The sequence below is a fragment of the Thrips palmi genome, unplaced genomic scaffold (assembly GCF_012932325.1).
Source record: "Thrips palmi isolate BJ-2018 unplaced genomic scaffold, TpBJ-2018v1 HiC_scaffold_19, whole genome shotgun sequence".
Taxonomy (NCBI): domain Eukaryota; kingdom Metazoa; phylum Arthropoda; class Insecta; order Thysanoptera; family Thripidae; genus Thrips; species Thrips palmi.
Genome location: NW_023144628.1, coordinates 182515 through 195224, shown reverse-complemented (window position 1 = coordinate 195224; position 12710 = coordinate 182515). Strand labels below are relative to the sequence as shown.

General features: G+C 40.4%; 2 protein-coding genes across 4 annotated transcripts in view; one reads left to right on the top strand and one right to left on the bottom strand.

Moving 5' to 3' along the window:
- Positions 1 to 1152: 1152 nt before the first annotated feature.
- On the top strand, positions 1153 to 2671 carry LOC117646658 (pigment-dispersing hormone type 1-like). Its single transcript, XM_034387771.1, has 3 exons — positions 1153 to 1347; positions 1625 to 1729; positions 2417 to 2671. The coding sequence occupies exons 1-3, from the start codon at positions 1240 to 1242 to the stop codon at positions 2567 to 2569; spliced, it is 366 nt and encodes a 121-aa protein (XP_034243662.1). The 5' UTR covers positions 1153 to 1239; the 3' UTR covers positions 2570 to 2671.
- Positions 2672 to 2759: 88 nt separating this feature from the next.
- LOC117646657 (broad-complex core protein isoforms 1/2/3/4/5) overlaps positions 2760 to 12710 on the bottom strand; it is a 39170-nt gene continuing 29219 nt past the window's right edge. For 2 of the 3 annotated variants that reach the window (XM_034387767.1, XM_034387770.1), the window contains exon 9: positions 2760 to 8744. In XM_034387767.1, coding sequence (XP_034243658.1) covers positions 8440 to 8744 — 305 coding nt within the window. In that variant the 3' untranslated portion in view covers positions 2760 to 8439. Of the gene's footprint in view, positions 8745 to 10445; positions 11320 to 12710 lie in introns of those variants that run through there. The other variant, XM_034387769.1, reaches the window with a different exon arrangement.

Below are 12710 nucleotides of genomic sequence, written 5' to 3'. Positions count from 1 at the left end.
CGGCGCCGCCAGCAGCTTGCAGCCAGCAGCTTGCAGCCAGCATGGCGCACAAGCGGGAAGCCAGGAGACTTTGGCGCCTGCCATGGCGCGGCTAGGCAATCCGACCTACACTGTTACGCTGCGGGCTGCGGGCTGGCGAAGGACGCGAAGGAGTGCGCGGGGCTCCACGCACACGTCCTCCTACGCCCGGCTCCTGGTGCTGGGGTCGGCGTCAGCGCGTCAGGGTGCTTGGCCTGTAAGAGGGTGGGGTTGGACGCGCAATGCACCGTCCACTCGGTTCACTCGCCCCGGGAGTAGGATTCCGAATCCGAACAGTGCTTTCGTCGCTCTGCCTCTCTCGCACCGCCACGGGACGCCTCGTGAGTGCGAGAGAGGCAGGGCGACGAAAGCACTGTTCGGAATGGGGCTGCAGCAGGCTGGGCTGCCAGCAGCCCCAGCTGGTGCGGGCTAATGACGGTGACCCACTTCATGTGGGAGGCAGCAGCCCCGGGCGCCCCTCGGGCCCCTCGGGCCCCTCGCCTCGCTTCGCCCCGGGGTGCATGCAGTGGAGTCTAAATCCTGGATCCAGGTCGGATCCAGGCGCACCCCCGGGCCAGGGTCCTGGGCCCCTGGACGTTGTGTAAGCGGGGCAGTGGCAGCGATGGCCAGGACAGCTCGTTTTCCAGCGCATTGCCTTCTTCGGGGCCGTGCGTCGCGTCGCGTCGAGTTTGGTCGGGACTCGAGGGTTTACCCGCCTTGCCTTGCCGCCCCCGCTGGACGCCCGCAAAAAAAGACTCTGCGCAGATACCGGCCTGAATCGGCAGAGGACAATTCCAGGTCTAGCCTTTCATGTTCATGATCTGATTCGGAGAAGCACCATGAGAGATGACCCTTCTCTATGGAACCGCCTCCCTTGATCCACATCCTTGGTGCCGTGAGCACCGTGAGAGACAGAGAGAAGAAATACTGGGAAGGAACTGAAGACTGCTTCCGTCTGAGGCGGGCCGGGCCGGCGGTTGGCAGGCAAGGGGTGCAGCCAGTCGTGCCGGCCGACTGCCGTTGAGGGTGGAGGCCGTGGAGGCCGCGGAGGGCGGACGAGTGCTCCGCGGGGGTCCTCGTCACGTAACCGGGCAGAAAGAGTCGGTTGGTCGCCCCCGTCTCTCTCGCACGCATGGGGCGTTCCGCGCGGTCCACGGGCGTGCGAGAGAGGCAGAGGGTCGAAGCGACTTTTCAGAATCGGCCGGCAGGTGCACCCTATAAATGCGCGAGTCGGGCTGCCGGAGTCCTCAGTGGACAGCCGGCCGCGGAACCCCTCGCTACCCAGGACTCCCAGGACTCGGGACGCCTTCGTCTTCTGCTCCACTCACGGTAAGCTGGCCAGGCGGGCTGCTCGACAATGACCCCGGGGACAAGACAACCCTCGCAGTGCGGCAGGGGCAGGACCAACTCCATTTGGGCTGTGCTGTGATTCCGGGAGTCCTCTTCGTTACGCTTTCGTCGCTCTATCTCTCGTACTCCCCGTAAAGGCGCGCGAGAGAGAGGCAGAGCGACGAAAACGACTCTCGGATTCTGTTTGCTGGTCGGACTTCCCCGCTCTGGACAGAGACTCGCGGTGACGCTCCCTCCCTCTGTCTTCTCGGTCCAGATGCGCTGCTCCGCCACCCTCGCCGTCGCCCTGGTGCTGGTCCTGGCGCTGTGCTCCGCCGCACCGCGCTACGACGAGGAGTCCAAGGGGCTGGCCGACCGCGACGTGAGTATGAGTACCAGCGGTACCAGCAGAGCGACGTAGTTCGGTGCCTATCGTCCCTCTGTCTCTTTTGCACACCCCTACCGAATGGCCCGAGTGCTCTGCAAACTCAAGTGTGTGCCAGGCATGCAATTCTTGGTGTATACCTGCAGGCACACACTTCCTGGTGCATGCCTGGCAGGCACACACTTCTTGGTGCATGCCTCAGGCACACACTTGCCGTCGCTTATGCATGCATGCAAGCAAGTGTGTGCCTGAGGCATGCACCAAGAAGTGTGTGCCTGCCAGGCATGCACCAGGAAGTGTGTGCCTGCCAGGCATGCACCAGGAAGTGTGTGCCTGGCACACACTTGAGTTTGCAGTGTGTGCGGGGATGAAAGGATAATGAAAGCGCTGTTCGGGATGGGCCGGCGGGCCGCCTAAGAGTGTGGTCTGTCCAACAGCGAGCACGGCTCTGCCATGGCTCTGCCGTGTTGTCGGTGTACACACTTCTGTCAGGGGCAAGGCAGGCCACCACCTCGACTCGTGTGCGTTGGGGGCGGGCTGGTGGCCTATCTGACAGGCGCTCCAAGCTGCGGTCTGCGGAATGCTAGACGGGCTAGGCTAGGCAAGCTGGGCCCCTACCGGCCGGTACCCTTGCTTGTCGTCGTTGTAGACGTTGTTGACCTCCCGGTCGCTGCCTCCGCGCAGGTGCAGATGTGGCGAGACACGACTATGCAGATCCTGCAGCAGCTACTCCGGTCCAACGGGGACTTCGGGCCCATCTACCACCACAAGAGGAACTCGGAGATCATCAACTCCCTCCTCGGCATTCCCAAGACGATGGCGGAGAATGGCCGCTAGTCGTTCAGTTTAAGCGTTCCTTCTCCACTGAAAGAGAGGTGGTCGGTCATACCTTCTTATTTGTTTCTCAGAGAATAAATGCCGTGGCTAGTAAACATCAAAGTAGTGTTTCATTTCTTTTTAACAGGGTACAGCACGAGAGTCATTATATGACCAGTACAATGTGGAGTAAGGTAATCAAAATAACACATGAAATCTTTCATATTATATTTCACACTCAGACAGGACAACATTTATCATGTGCTAACATTTTTGATATGCTTGTGAATCTGCCTGAATTGCTTACTATTTGAAAAAAAAAACGTCTTTAAAGAGTTGTCTCTTTTGTTCAGACAAGAACTCTCAGAATGAAGGAAACAACTAAAACTATGCAACTACATTTGTAGCTTGAGAAATCTATAACTGCAAGCTGATGATGGTTGGACAGAATATAAAAACACAAAAACTATATAAAATAGAATTAAATTGGTGTCCAATAACAAAAAGAAATGACAATAAAAGATGTTGAATATGTAAACCTAATTATCTAATATTAGTGCACTCACTCATCCATTTAAATGGTAATCAACCTTAATACAGTCTGTAACAACAAATACCAGTACTATTATAATGATGCATTGAGGTACATGTCCGTTGAACATTTTTATGAGGTACTATGGTTGGTAGGTATTATGGCAAAATTGGTACTAAAAAAATAGGTCCACTTTGTGCTTCTCTCTGAAGGAGAGAAAATGGTGAAGAAACACAGAATAAATAAGGCAACAGGGAGTTCAGTTCTCGCAGATGAAGATGACATACAGAAAATCATGCCATAGGAGTTTCAGGTTCGCCCAGCTCAACTCAGCACTATTACTTAAAGTAAATGTTCCTAACATTTAAACACCGTTCCATAACACAACAGCTATGATTCAACACACAGGAGGGGAATAAACAATTAACATGGTTTGTATTCTAAAAATTCATCAGTGTCTTCCACAAAAAACAAGCTGGAAGGTCCTTAAATGTTGACAACAGCCTGACGTGATAAAACCCGTGTCTCTGATTTAACACACACAAATAATCTTATAATGATAAAAACAGCTGAATTAACACACAAGCCCCTGAGTTGTTTATTTTTTCCTGAGCATAAATATATATAGAGAGTGATAACTGGATGAAAGTAAATGAAAACAAACAAAGTCACCCGTTTGCATAGCACAAGTACATTATTATCAAAGCTGAATACCTGGAAAAGAATAAATTGATCACAACCATTGTCACTGATTATATCATCCAATTATTACTGAATCTACAATTACCCATAAAATTATGCTATTTTGAACAAATTTTGTAGCACTAAAGACTTAAAACACATTTTGACTTTTGTGCCGCAGATAAGGCCACAAAGGCAACAATGCTTGTAAGTTATCCATGTAATGATTGAAAGATGGGAGCACTAAGTACTCACACATAGAAATTAGTGATCGAAGGAGACATGTTTCACAACAAATCAAAGCGATCTAAAATTGTAAACACACATATTTACAGAGAGTTACAATCACCTACACAGTGTGTACAGAGTGGGAGGCCAGTGCGCTAAACCTTCTCAAGAGCGCGGTGAGTAAGAGAAATTAACTTACATTTCTGCATGATTTACAGCTCAATGAAAATACCCAACTCTAGTTAAAACCTGACTTGTCTGGACCACATGAGAGAAACTAATCTGAACATTAATAGTGGCAACAAACCATTCCAAAACAAAACAACAATTTTTTTCTAAACAAATAAACAAACAAACAAAAGAAAAAAGTGAACCTTTCACCTCTTTCTTAATAAAAGCAGCTTAAAGTGCATGTAACCCCAACTGCCTTATGTGAGGAATGCATAGTTGAAATCTTGGATGGTGAATAAAGTAAGAATTGTAACAAGACGTAAAAAGAACAAAAAGCCCCTGAGACAGCAACTGAACCATATCTACAGCTCAAACGAAACAAAAGCTAATTCAAAGGAAAGGTTGGCAGGATTGATGTAAACATAAGTTAGCCCTCAATGTAATGAGATAACAGGTAGTTACTAGATGGATCCTTTATGCAGCTCGCTCATGCCAATAATTTTGAAGCTTGCAATTGGGGCCCAGCTCAAAGAGGGTAACTGTTCACTCCTAAACCTGGTTTTCCAAAAAATAACACAAAGAAAACAGCCTTAACTCATCATCAAAGTCTTGATCTCAAGAAACAAAAGAAAATATCTTAACAAAACTGCAGTAACTTTATTGCAACTTAGTTGCAACAAACAATAGCAAAACATAATGCCAACACGTCTTTTCAAGACTGAAACAATTGCATTAAAACAAATGAAGAAAAAAATGGGAGAACATGGTCAAGTCCAAAAAGCCATTCCACAATCATAACGGGCTCAACACAAATATAAATAATCATGCATCTTTGGTACATAATCACTAATAATATTAAATAATTAGATGTCTAAATTAAGTCGATTAATTTATGAGTGATCAGTTCTTTTCAGTCAAATAAACAATCATATTTAAATTTTATTAGTATCCTTTTTTTTTGTTTTAAAGTAACAGTCTTTGCTCAATAAAAGGTATTTTGAAGCATCGTAAAAGCACCATTTAGATGGTACCTGAAGAGCAAGAACTCTGCAAATTTTACCTCTCCCTTTTCAATGAATGGTACATTACAATGCTGCAAGATTGTTTCAATTGGCTGGTTGTCTTTGACCGTAAAAATATGATTACAACCAAAAAAAAAAGCAAACAAAAACACTAGAAAAAAAAGTTAAATACTTAACATATGATTTCAATGCAATAAGTGTAATAATGACAACTGAGGAGATGATAGTAGATTCACAGATAATACAAACTTAATCACATCAGGCTTACAAACAAGAATAAAGTGGGACCAAACATCATCACAAAAATTTCAGAGTAAACGCATACAAGGCTAAAGACCACAGGGAGCTGACAGGAGAAAGGCTAAAACAGAGCCACATGGGCTCCAAAACATTTAGCAGAGAGTTCCAGAAAGGCTTCATAAGTTTAGCCTTGATATGCAAAATCAAGAAGAATGTAAGTGCAGATGACATATCTAAGCGCATTTCCTAAAACCTAGGGAAGATGTCCTGTCGAGTCCTTTCCTTGAAATATCAATGCAAATTCTTTACATATTGATATGAAATGATATAGAAGATATATAACATTTTAAATATACTTTGATGTGCAATTTTTCTTGATCCAATGTGTTTGTCATTTATGTACATATGTACAGAATATTCACAATGTTCAGCAAACAGCATACTCTATATACAGTAGTAAATGATATTATGACTGATGTTATGTGACTGATTATGTACACATGAAAAACAACTAAATGAAATTATTTACAGTCACAATACATTGGCACAGATTTGTGAGAAGGGATATGTAAATTATCTAATTGATTCATGTTCTGTTATAGGACATGGTGCATCTTCACATGAAATTTGGCAGTTAGCACAGCAATTTTTTTAGATAGAAATCCCACTTTTTAATCCAAACAACAAAAAAATAGAGGTATATGAGTATATATATTTATAATAAAGATAATTCAATTTTATATGAGTAAAGAAATGATCACATCTTTTAAACGAATTACTTCCAATAATCACAGAGCACTGCATTTTCGTTCCTTCATTCAACTAACTTACCGTCATCACATGTGGAGCCAATCAAACTTTTTTTTTTTAAGAAAGAAAATCATTACATAAGAACAATCATCACAACCATGCTCATGCTCAACCAGATCTTCAGTTGCTAATGAAAAGACAACTTTTACATCTTCCAAATGGTTAGCACAATCAGGACGTGATATATCAGAGATGTAACAACACCTTGCCAACAGTTTTGCCTGAAGGAGAACCAATGGCAACGATTCAATCAGAACAGGTTAAGGTTTCTAAACAATTCACAAATGTTGCATGTAATTTGTGCCATAACAAACTTACATAAATTAATTTGAACAATGATGGTGATTAAGTAAAAGTAGCTTTAGTCATTCTAATCACGATAATTGAAGTAATAATAGTAATATAATACAAAGACTAACAACTTCTAGGTAATTTTGTGATTGCCTCCATATGTGTGACATTGTCTTACTCAAAGCTTCCAAAGATCTCTATATGCACAATGAACAAATCTACACTAAAGAGACACTGTCTGACAGTTAATCTCTCTCTTACTTTTCACAAACAGGAATGGCACATTCCATTCCACAAAATTTACAACAGAGTTTGGATGAAGATGCATTTTAATAACACTTAACATACCCGGTTGTGCCTATCAATTAAAAAATAGACATTCTCACAATTTGTACTCAGAATAATTTTTTTACTTTTGTTTTTCATATGATGAGGAAAATCTCTTAACAATGAAATGTTAATGAATCAATGGCACAAATGTCAAGAAGAGAAATACCGATTGTCAACAATAAAAGCAGTTTGATTTTAAATTCAGGACCATCGAGATTGATATGAAAATTAGATGTGGTAGGGGAAAGTGCAACCACCACAAAAAAAAGCACAAAAGCACCTTGACAGTTTGCACCAATGATTAGGGAAAAATAAAGCAGGAGGAGAAATGAATTCAAATGAGAGCAACAAATTTGTGACACTCTCACTACATCAAAAATAAGGTTCCAAACATCATTACATGTAACATTAATACATTGACAATAGAATGATTATTAGACAATGGAAGATAAACTTTACACATAGAGAAATGCTATAACTTTTAACTACAGACTGACATTTTAAGAGACAGTAACTATTGTGAGTGTCTAACACATGTCTTGGTTCCATGACAATGAGGTAGAACAGCGGTATTTATCAGAGACTAACAAGCCTCCAAGCCATCAACAATCCAGCATAAGTAGAAAAACCATTGCACTATAGGAAAAAAACGGCAAAATATGTAGTACAAACTATTGACCCGTACTATGGTTACAACTATTGATAAAAATACCCGGCTTATTGTATTGCATACTCAACTTTGCATGTGAATGAAATTGATATGCTTGACATCACTGTACTGCACATGCTGTTTGAATGCTGGCAAGAATGTCAGTTAAATAGAGGTACCATAAGGTTTCAGAGATGGATGAATTTTGAGAAATGATATGTGAGTAGATTACAAGGAGAGCTAACAAGTACACACAGTGCCCTTGTGTTTATTACAAAACAAACTTAAATATGAGGCACCGCTGTTACATTCTATTTAACTGAAACCCAAACCATACACTTCTAGACGGATATGAACGATTCCAAAAAAAAATAGATATGGTAAAAACAACACATCACAGTTAGGAAAAAGAAGACCGTCCACTTTCCTATGATATCAGCGGTATCAATTGTGAAGTGAAGTGATGCTACATCATTTTGGAAAGTTGAAGTATGGCAATATAAATCTGTAACAATTGTAATATGATCTTTCATAGTTGCTGCTGGTGCTGGCTGCAGAGTGCCTGCCTGTGTCATGATTCAAAAAATATCAAATACATTAATTAAAAATGGAAGGTTTGTTTATCTATACACTGAACTGGACAGAATATGTCGTCCCGTAACAATGTTAACACAGCTATTCTTAAGTAACCCAGAATTCTTGTTCCCATCAACAACACATTCACATTTAGAGGTTCATTAAATGTTCCAGCTAACAAAATTCTTTCAGAACTGCACACATAAAAGTCTCCACCAAACAATCTGCCAATCTTCAACAGATTTCTTCATATCTTCATACAAGTAGCGACTGATAGCTGATCAAGCCACCACACATCATTCACACAACAAAACTGTTTCTGTTGTCAATTTCTTTCTTGGTAAGTAGTTTGACGAAGCATCTATGGTTGTGGCTGAGGTTGTCCCAGAGCACCAGGGACAGCGACACTCTTCATGAGACGCTTTAACATACCAGCACTTCCACGGTGCTGTAATGATTTGTGCGTCGTAAGACTGTTTTTCGTGCGGTAACTTCTTTGACAAAATTCACACTTGTACAAGGTGTCAGACCGCTCATGTTTGTCCTGGAAGTGCCGTTTGAGACTGTAGTAGCACGAGAAGGTACGTCGGCAGAATGGACACTCTTGAGGATCATTGATACCACCCGTCATTGGTGGAGGAACGCCATATGTCCAATTATTCATACCTGCGACAAAAATGCAGAGCAAATTGATTTAGATTGTATGGAATCATTCTAGGTACAAAAATTCAGGATTAGTTTTTCAATTCAAGCATGAAGTACAGTATGAAAATATTAATTTCGAAGATTTTACAGAAAAAGGATCAAAGAGAATTCCAGAAAGAACTACACCATTCCATTCCCAACCGGCCTATTATAAGGAAGTAAAGCCACAGACAGCATTGGAAAAGTTGGAAGTTAAATGAAATTCTACTAACCGTAGAAAACCAGATAAATTTCCAATAGCAACATTATAGAAATTAAATCCCTTCATTTTCAGTTATTATTACAAAAAGCATACCAAGGAATTGGCCTACTCTGCTGTTAGTTAATTTTTCTCACAGGTATTAATTTGATAATCAAGAGAAAGCATAGACGAATGAAGCTTTGCACACCCTTCAACAGACAACAGGCAAAGGGACAAAAAGAAAATTAAGTATCTGCAATATGTTGCATAAAGTTTACCTTGAATGAAAGCAATTACTGCAATTAACACTTATATGTATTGAATTAAAAACATTCAAATTTAACATTTCTATTTGAGTATTTGAGAGATAAGCTACTTTTACAACAAACAAGACTTTTTTTTTTGCTTTGTTAACTCTGAGCAAATATAATACGAAGCTTCTTGTTCAGAAAAGATGGGTCAAAGAGGACAATGTGGAATTTCCAAATCATTGTTAGACTAGGCAATTTTAAAAATAACAAAGAAATGCCTCTCCCTCCACATAAAACATGCAAGCCATCACCCTCTCAAAAATGAAAAAAAAAGAAACAACTGAAAAAAAAGGTTTGCTCTCACCAAAAGGATAACATTTCATTGCCTGTTCTCATAGAAAAGAAAGCCCAGACCAGAGCTACATCCCTTAGAGCAATCTTAAAAGTTTGCCAGAATGTCATGCAAGCAAAGGAAACTTAATTTAATTTGTATTTTAAGAAGTGTGTTAGTTAAATCTCGATAATTTTCCTAACTTTGCCTCATTTGGATCAGAAGTCTAACGAACACAAACAAAAAGAAAAAGAACTAGCTTAAGGAACAGAATTTCCTCCTTACAGAAACACTAACTCGAGAACAGAAAAAATGCATAAAGAGCAGAATAATTATTGCAACTAATAAAAGTTATTATAAAATATAGTGACATCTGTATGTTTGTTTATGTGACAGTGAGAAAGTAACAAGCATGCAATCTAGATTACTCTTCAACCTCAAAATTGTCTAAGATATTCTACCCTTCCAAATTTACAAACGGAATGAAATGCATGTTGGTGGTACGAAGGCAGACATTTTGACCATGACCAAATTCCATTCATCTAGTTCAACCATGAGAACCATAAAGGATAAATATTTGCAACAGAGCTTGCACCAGCACAGAAGAAGAAAAAAGACAGTGTAAACTCTTCCTCACCATTTAAAATATGATTAACCAATGAACATTGAAACATGCACACAAGCTGTAGGACACCCTTCAAAAGCCATTTACCAAAGTTTTGCTGTAAAACCACACATGCTGCAGTATGTGTGACTTACATGGGAGAGAGGCTATTAGATGTACAAATTAGGTCTTGCCTGAATGAGAAAAAGCCACTACCAAAACCACCAGAACAGGACATAGGGGAAAATAGGATAAATTTTTAGAGAAATTAAAGTCAACTAACCCAGTACCTGCGCCATGGAGCGCCTTTTTGTTGGGGATTGTCCTGCTGTCACATGTTGCAATAAACTGTAGTTGTAATGATGATGATGTGTGTAATGGCCTGTGCTTATCAGTGCATGATGTCTGAGGCACAAACACCTGCGACAATGTTCTCAATTAATGGCAAATGAACGAAAAAAGAGCGTGGTTCTTATTTTTTTTCGTAATGTTAAGACCCAACAGAAAAATAGATCACAAGTAAGAATAAAGGGATAAAGAGATGACAGAGACTCTCGCAAGCGGACTGAAAACAAAATAAGAACATGGTCTAATATTTTTCCTTGATTAATGAATGTAAGATTTAGGCAATTCATAAAATACTTTAGAATCTAAAATTACAAATCTTTCTAAGAAATATACCTAAAACAGTCTATTTTTGATCATTGAGAACTTAGTGTTCTACGAAGTCTTTAAAGTTATTAACTAAATTGTGGAGGATAAACAAAGCATGAGAAAGAGAAAACAATCAGAATTAAAGAGGAAGGTGACCTATGGAGCCCATACAGTTCCTCAGGAAGAAAAAGGGGGATACTGGAAGACATGGGGAATTGGAAAGGCATTAAAACGAGAAAAGTTGTTTGGAACTAATTGTCGTCGACGGTGTTTGTGCAGTGTATCTCAGTAATACTTGAGATCGAGTTCAGTGGTTCCTGGTCGAGATTTATGGTAAGTGTATATGTGGGTCATAAGTGAATTGCGCGAGCAGTAAACTCGCTCGCACACCACGCAGCGATACTCTTCCTGCCTCTGTGCATGCTTGTCCGCAATGTGACGCTTGAGACTAGCTTTGGAACACAGCACTTTGCCGCAGCGCTGGCACGTGAACACTTTCTTCAAACCCCCCGTTCCTGTAAGATAAAAAACAAAGAAAAAAAAAGAAAAAACATTAATTCGAGGGTGAAGTGAAAAGGAAAGGGCATCTTACCTCCTGAGGTATAACCAGACACTCTATGCAAAAGGCATCTTGCAACATGCTTATTGGGTTTTCAGTTCAAGCCCACCTTAAAACTACTTTACTTTCAAGAAAATATTTGGCAAATCAGGCAGTGGTAAGACTTAAGACAGTTCAAAATGTTTTAAGATTTCAGGAGTGAGAATAATTGAGACCCCATTGTACCTAACTGAAACCATAAACAGAAGTGTTTCATATATTAAAACATTGAACTTTCTCTTGACAGACAAGAAAATCTGTACTTTCTACTGACACAGTGTAAGCACACAGCATCAGCTTTTGGGGAGATAGGCTTCCTAGCCTATCTGGCAAGAAAAGAATATGCTAAATAAGACTTGTGTGATTCTGGACGTGAGTCCTTTCTCTAGTGTGGAACGTCCAGGCCAGATCCAGCTGTATACTTGAATTAAAAGACCAGAACATGTCAAACCAAAGTGATGTCACTTCACCCTTGAATCATTCAAATAATATATAAACAAAATTTAAACAAAAATAAATAAAAAAGTAACACCCGCTTTTTTCTTATGGCAAAGCTACATTCCTACCAAGCCAATTAAAACAAAATAAATTAAAAATAAGCCAAAAGAAATGTTTAAGGAAAATTAAAATGATAACACTGGAGGATAAGATGGATATTGTAATGTGTATAAATGTTCTTAGAGTAGTAGCAAAGTCACTGAAGAGGCACTCAGAGAATGGTTCCGTTCGATTATGTTCTTTGCATGCATTAAGCAAAAAAAAAAAAAAAAAAAAAAAAAGAATTTCACTCAGTAGCAAATTGGTGTGTGCAAAGAAACCAAGACAAATTTTTATGAGTTAGTAAAACTGTTGAAATGATTTAACGGTGTGGGACATGAAAAATCAAAACAAAAGATTGTGTGTAAGTTTGGTGAATACTCAAAAGAGCCTAAGGATTGCCATTGGAAAACCCAAAAGCTCAACATCAAAAGGACTTGGACTTTAAAAGCTCTTTAGGTACCTAACATGTTTCAAACCAAAACTACATCATAAACAGCAGTCGATAGTCACAGCTCATAATTACAAAACATAAAAATAGTTGGAACGTATGAAAAAAATTACTGTAAAATTACTTATACTGTTATTCAGGACTTTTTTGGGGAGGTTTGGGCTTATTGTTATCAGTGTCTGAAAGCATTTGAACAGTTTTATCAGTGGACAGATAAAAAACAACATTCAAACAACATCCAAATTGGAAAAGATGGAGGGATAAAAACTGCTTGTGTAGTAGTTATTCTCTCAAACAATGCTAAGGTAAAATATCTCAAA

Bases quoted from the DNA above. Each gene is read 5' to 3' on its own strand.
- LOC117646658 (XM_034387771.1), top strand. From the start codon at position 1,240: ATGCGCGAGTCGGGCTGCCGGAGTCCTCAGTGGACAGCCGGCCGCGGA. The intron at 1,348-1,624 runs GTAAGCTGGCCA...TTCTCGGTCCAG, and splicing joins CGTCTTCTGCTCCACTCACG to ATGCGCTGCTCCGCCACCCT. The intron at 1,730-2,416 runs GTGAGTATGAGT...GCCTCCGCGCAG, and splicing joins AGGGGCTGGCCGACCGCGAC to GTGCAGATGTGGCGAGACAC.